The 5708-nt window shown below is 43.8% G+C and overlaps 1 protein-coding gene across 1 annotated transcript; it reads right to left on the bottom strand.

Annotated features, from left to right (window-relative positions):
• Nucleotides 1–296: 296 nt before the first annotated feature.
• Nucleotides 297–2202, bottom strand: wfikkn2b (WAP, follistatin/kazal, immunoglobulin, kunitz and netrin domain containing 2b). Its single transcript, XM_075457651.1, has 2 exons — nt 2017–2202; nt 297–1844 (listed from the first exon to the last, which is right to left on the bottom strand). Exons 1-2 carry the CDS (start codon nt 2200–2202, stop codon nt 297–299), a joined length of 1734 nt encoding a protein of 577 aa, XP_075313766.1.
• Nucleotides 2203–5708: the final 3506 nt, after the last annotated feature.

The raw sequence follows: 5708 nt of genomic DNA, 5'->3' as shown, positions 1-5708 counted from the left end.
GGGCTTACGGTAAAATGAGGATGATAATGAATGTCTGTTCACATACATGCGATTTCAATGAGCATCACCAACGGTCATGCCACAACCAAGAGCAAAACTAAAACACGTAAAATGTCATATGTCATAAGTTTCTAATAAACTTATCATTAAAAAGCTCCCGAAAAGAAAGAATGACAATGAAGAAAAAACAGAAAATCCCATGAAATGTGACATAAACAAATGAGAGCAGTGAATGTTCAGCACATCACAGCCAGTTGCAACTTTTTTAAGTGTTTGTACACATGAGAACCCAAACCCTACTGAGGGCTGTTGGCGATTGCTTTGAGAATCTCACAGGTGTTCTTCGAGATGACCTCTTTTAGTTTTCTTACCCGACGAGGACTAGAAGTGCCCACATAGCTTTCAGTATGAAGAACAGCCATGCCGTCATTGACATTGCCCATGATGATGACCTGGCCGTCTGAAGCCGCACCCGTGATGTTCGGGCACGGGCAGTTCCAGTCAATGTTGAGAAAAGTGACCTCCAGAGGCTCCTTGCCAAAGAAGCGTAGACCCATCTTCTCATCTTTGAGGATCTCCTCTACAGTCACGAGGGCGTGGCCTGAGTCCTTCTCCTGCGTTAGCTCCGTCATGCGACCCATGATGACAAAGTCACTCCGACAGAAGCTTGTGACCATCTTTCCTTTTGGCTTGCAGGCCTTGCAGCTGTGGTTTTTCGGGAAAGGGCACATCTCCTCACAAGCTTCTTTAGATTCAAAGTTGTTTTCGTTGCCCTCGCAGCCTCCGTAAATGAAGGACTGACACTCCAGCAGGGTATTGCTGTAGGCCCACCGTGGCTCATATGCCTTACAGGGGCCCTGCAGGCTGGGGAGCCCACAGGGGCTAGACAGCTCTGGACCGCAGCACTGCATGCAACCATCATATGTCTCAAACACCTTCATGGGCTGCTGGCCGTTGTTGCTGTGGCAGTGTGTGAAAGGGAAGCAGTTGTTGGTCTTGGGCTCGTAGTACCAGCTGACTTTTTCCTGCTGGCCTCCACAATCCTCCGTGCTATCAGGGGGCTTCACACATTCTTCAGGCAAGCAGCGGGTCAGGTTTTTGGTCCCAGGGGTGTTGCGGACCTCTGTAGACAGCACAGTGAGGGGGTGGTTGGCCTGCACTGAGCCAGATGGGTTCTGAGCCGTGCATGTATAGACACCAGAATCTTGCGGCTGAGCGTTGTAGATGACCAGCTGACCGATGTTAGTAACCACCATGTTGCCCCACACATGATTAGGCCTCATGACCACTCTTTCATTCCCATCTGGCACCTGCTTCTCCCACATGATCTGAGGCCGAGGTTGACCCGTGACATCACACGGAAAGCTGGCTGTGTCACCCACACTTATAGTGTGTTGAGTGGGACTACTGATCAGAACAGGCGGCTGAGGCTCAGTGTTAGGTGGGATGGTGGCCGTAAGGGGAGCAGTGGTAGGACGAAGAGTGGTCACCTGGGGAAGTGAGGGATTTGTGTTGGGCCAGGTGAGGTGGATGCGACATGTGACAACAGAGAGGGTGATGCCTTTAGAGCATGCCTCCGCATCCATGTAGCACTTGTTGTAGTAAACCATGCCATCTGAGGCACAGGTGAAGTGTGGCTCCCTCTCACAGCGGTCCCGACATTTGCACACTGGCTGGCCGTCCCAGATCTCGCACTCGGAACCCTGCTGGATGCACATAAAACTGGCACAGGTTGCTTCCTTGGGCATTCCCACGGGGCCCTTGTTTCCATCTACGTAACGGGCAGCCACACAACTGTGATTCCCACATACATTCTGACAACACTTCTCAAAGGACTCACACTCCTGCAAGAGGTGAAAAGAGAAATTTCAGAGGCATTTGCTCACAGCAAGCAGCAATAAACTGCTGCACACACTCAGAGACACACCAAAAGTGAACATTTTACACATACAAAATGTTATCTCTGCATGCAAGTACCTCCTTCAAACTGTAAACAGGCAAACAACTTTATATTACCTGATCAGATTCACATTCTCGTGTGCACGTGCTCATGGCATCCACCCACAAGTTGGGGTTCATGTCATTGGGGCAGATGCCCGCGTGTGAATAGGTGACATGGCGCAAAACCGCGACACTCAGCTCCATCCACACTGACGCGCACGCCAGGAGCCAGGTCCACCGTGGAAACAGCATCCACCGCATCTCCAGAGCGGAGCGCAAGTCAACAAGTGGCGAGGGTTAGAAATATATTCGTGCGTCTTTAAACCCGCGGAGACCGAATTCCACTCGAAATGAACGTAAGAGGGAAAATTCAAAAGCGCATCACACGTGCCCGAGTCTGCGAGTCAGCCTGATGTGTGTCAGCTGATAAAGCCAGTTCAGCTGCAGCGATGATGCTCTATTTATACTACCAATGTGCAGCCATCACCGTCAACAAGACTCGCCAAGTACCGAAACTCGTAATATGACAATTATGAGCTGCTCCTCAGATGTTGGAAGAAGCTTTTTAATAAGTCAGTGCTGCGCTTTGTGTTGGGCTGGCGGGGCACCTGCCTGTTAAAAGGATTGCTGGTAACCCCATTTAACCCTTTGCGGTCTGTAGCGGCGCCAGGACGCACAGCGCGCCAAGACGCACGGAGAGAAGAGTCTCAGAAGGGAATTTGTTGCTTTGAGAATATTTAATGATTGCAAAAATTAAAAACACATGTTCAGTTTACACAGTCAGAAGGGTTGAAAACTGCTGGTTTTGATCAGAAATTATGCTGTATGAATGTTAACTGTATTCTGGATTAACAGACAATGAAGATGTGCTGTTTTATGTCTACTTATGTATCTGGATAAGTGAACTATAATATGTTTACATAGACTACCTGATGAACTTTTCAGGACAAAATTTAAGTTTAAAAGACATGAGAAAGGATGACGTTTTATGTTAATAATTTCAACATATTTGTTCCTGCAGCAAACCTCAGACTTAACACTTCAGGTGTTAAAAGGATCTTTTTTTTTAGGTGCCTTTGAGAAGTTTAGGATCTAAATTCTTTCAAACACAACGTTCTTTAGGAGAAAACAGACAACCAAGAGGATATTTGCTCTTTTACACTTCATTAATCTTCAATAATGTCAACAAAAATATATTCAGCAATAATGAAGAGTAGTTCATTAAACAAATAAAAGTTATATCATTAGGCTACAATATTAAATGCATCCCATTTTCTTCAGGTTTGACACTATGAACTCTTTTGTCTTTTTAAGTTGGTACATAATTGAGGCAACAATTAAAATCCAATTGTGTGTCCGTGGATGTTTTGAAGAAGGTGCAGAAATACTAAGGGAGCTGTTAGTAAGCAATACTGCTGTAGACTTTTTGATTTGTGTAAAGTGGGTTTGACTTGCTCAAAAATTAAAAAAAAAAAAAAAAAAAAAAGCCGAAGCGCACACATTGCATGATGTGTAGGATTTTGTGTTTCTCATCAGCATTTATCACTGGACTTTACTGCGTCTTCGTTCACAGGATTAGTTGTGTTTGTGTGGATTTGTGGAAATTTACAGACTGCTTCTCTGAAACAGAAACTTCAGAAAACCTGATCTAAAGCAGCTGCAAATATAGTCAGCGGCACATGATAATGACAAGAAAACAGCTTATCTCCATCATTGTAACAGTTTATCACCCAACACAACCAAACTATTAATTTAAGAATGCATGAGGGTTTGGCTTCACATCAGGACTTAAAATAGCAATCATTACTCTGGCTTTGAAGGCACTCCTTTACAAATCAGACTTGTGAGCCAGCAGGGGTGAGATGAGGACAGTACAAATGAAAAAAAAGAAGAAAAAGAAACACTTTGAAGAGCAGGAGACGTGCTCAACGGCGGGCATGAGTGTTGGCGCGGTGTTAATGAATGAAGGTGTTATTACAATTTGCACAGCTCATTCCTTTTCTGTGTAAACTACTTTGAATGGTTTCCTCCACAGTTCAGATGAGGACAGGGGAGCTATTAGACCGCCTTCCAGTGCAATAACTGTGGACTCATGCTGTGTCAAAGTCTGTGAGTGTGTGCGGGAGATTGTTTGTTGTTGATGCAGATGTGCTGATCTTTCTGTGTACATGTGTGTATGTGTGTTTATTTGCATGTATGTGTGTGTGTGTGTGTGTGTGTGTGTGTGTGTGTGTGTGTGTGTGTGTGTGTGTGTGTGCGTGATGAGCAAATGAATAAAGCCTTGTTTATCTGGAACTTGCAGAGCAGCAGGTGTCAATCCTGTAAGAGGGATTATATTTGTTCTGTTTTACTGCTAATGACAAACAACTTTGCGTATTATGCATGTATGATTAACTGTATCACCATATCTTAACAGCCATTAATTGTATGTGTGTGTGTGTGTGTGTGTGTGTGTGTGTGTGTGTGTGTCCACGCGTGTGTGTGCTCTCATTTGTGGTCAACCAATGTACGGCAAAAACCATTGTTATATTTATAGTTTCCAGCAAAATGATCAAATGGAATTTTGCTATTGACTGTTCTGTTGGAACAAAATGTGTGTTACACAAAATAAAGTATCCATTCATATCCGCAGGACATGAAGTCTGCTCCTGTTATGAAATGAAACCCTTCATGCAGAGATGGAATTAATAAACTTCTGTCAAATCTAGTGAGGATGGATACATCTTGGGGCTACAAATAGGCTTACACAGGAAATAATAGGCTTATTATGTGGGATCGAATGAAAGCACCCCACAAGATGAGCACAAAGTCACTGACTGACATGCCTTCAGGTAATAGGTTATTTGAGGATTCAAGTTTCGATACTGGTTAGACCGCACTATAAATCACAACACGCATGAGTTTGATGAGGTATTTACAGGGGTTGGACTAAAGAAGAAAACTGGACATTTTGAGGTATATATTTCCCGCAATGTTTGGACATAAACAAGAATCCACCCCAGTCTCACCAGAAAATGTGAAATTGGTATGTTTGTCCACATGTCCAAAGTGTGGTAAAGTCACAAATAATGGTTAAAAATTGTGGCAGCAAGTCCTGCAAGGTACTGTTTTCTTAACTCTGCTTTTGCTAGATTTCTGACCAATACTGCCCACTCCCAAAAGATTTGTACGAGTCCCGTGGAACTCTTGGAATCCATAGCAGCAACAAAGGGCACCTTTTCATTCCATGCATGAAGCCAAAATCAAAATCACGAAGTTTTGCTAGTTTACGAAATCAAGGAAGTAACTGCAATCAATAAACACAGGGGTAAAAGCAAATACAAGGTAAACTGAACAATTTCCATTATCATTTTCTTCACTGCCATGTGCAGCAACAGAGGACAGCTACCTGAACTTTACTCCTGCAAAACTTTATTGTCTTGTTGACAGCACTACAATTTCACTTTGAACAACATTGGACAATGTTGCTCATCTGAAAATGAAGGTAATCGGTCAGAAGAGGCTGGCTCCTTGGTATAATTCACAGCTTGGTCCTTTAAAACAGACTGAAGAAGTTAGAAGAGTCTCAATTAATCTGGAAAGATGGTCTAATAACATAGGAAAGCCCTTCGTAAAGCTTGAACTGCTTCCCAGGTTTGTTTTCAGCACTGTAGCCAGGCTGACGAAGAGCCATGTTTTCCTTCAGTAGTAATGATTTCACAAAGCTCCTTCACCAATAAAATTGTTTCGATTAGAGAGAACATTCATAGAATCCTCCCCACCTCTGT

Source organism: Odontesthes bonariensis, chromosome 23, assembly GCF_027942865.1.
Source record: "Odontesthes bonariensis isolate fOdoBon6 chromosome 23, fOdoBon6.hap1, whole genome shotgun sequence".
Lineage (NCBI taxonomy): Eukaryota > Metazoa > Chordata > Actinopteri > Atheriniformes > Atherinopsidae > Odontesthes > Odontesthes bonariensis.
Note: the sequence above shows the minus strand (reverse complement) of the source record. Positions and strands in the feature narration are given on the sequence as shown.

What these genes read in the sequence shown, in the direction of transcription:
- wfikkn2b (XM_075457651.1), bottom strand. Translation starts at nt 2,202, where the DNA reads ATGCGGTGGATGCTGTTTCCACGGTGGACCTGGCTCCTGGCGTGCGCG. An exon ending in GAGAATGTGAATCTGATCAG is followed by an intron (nt 1,845 to 2,016) that starts GTAATATAAAGT and finishes CACCTCTTGCAG; the next exon opens with GAGTGTGAGTCCTTTGAGAA.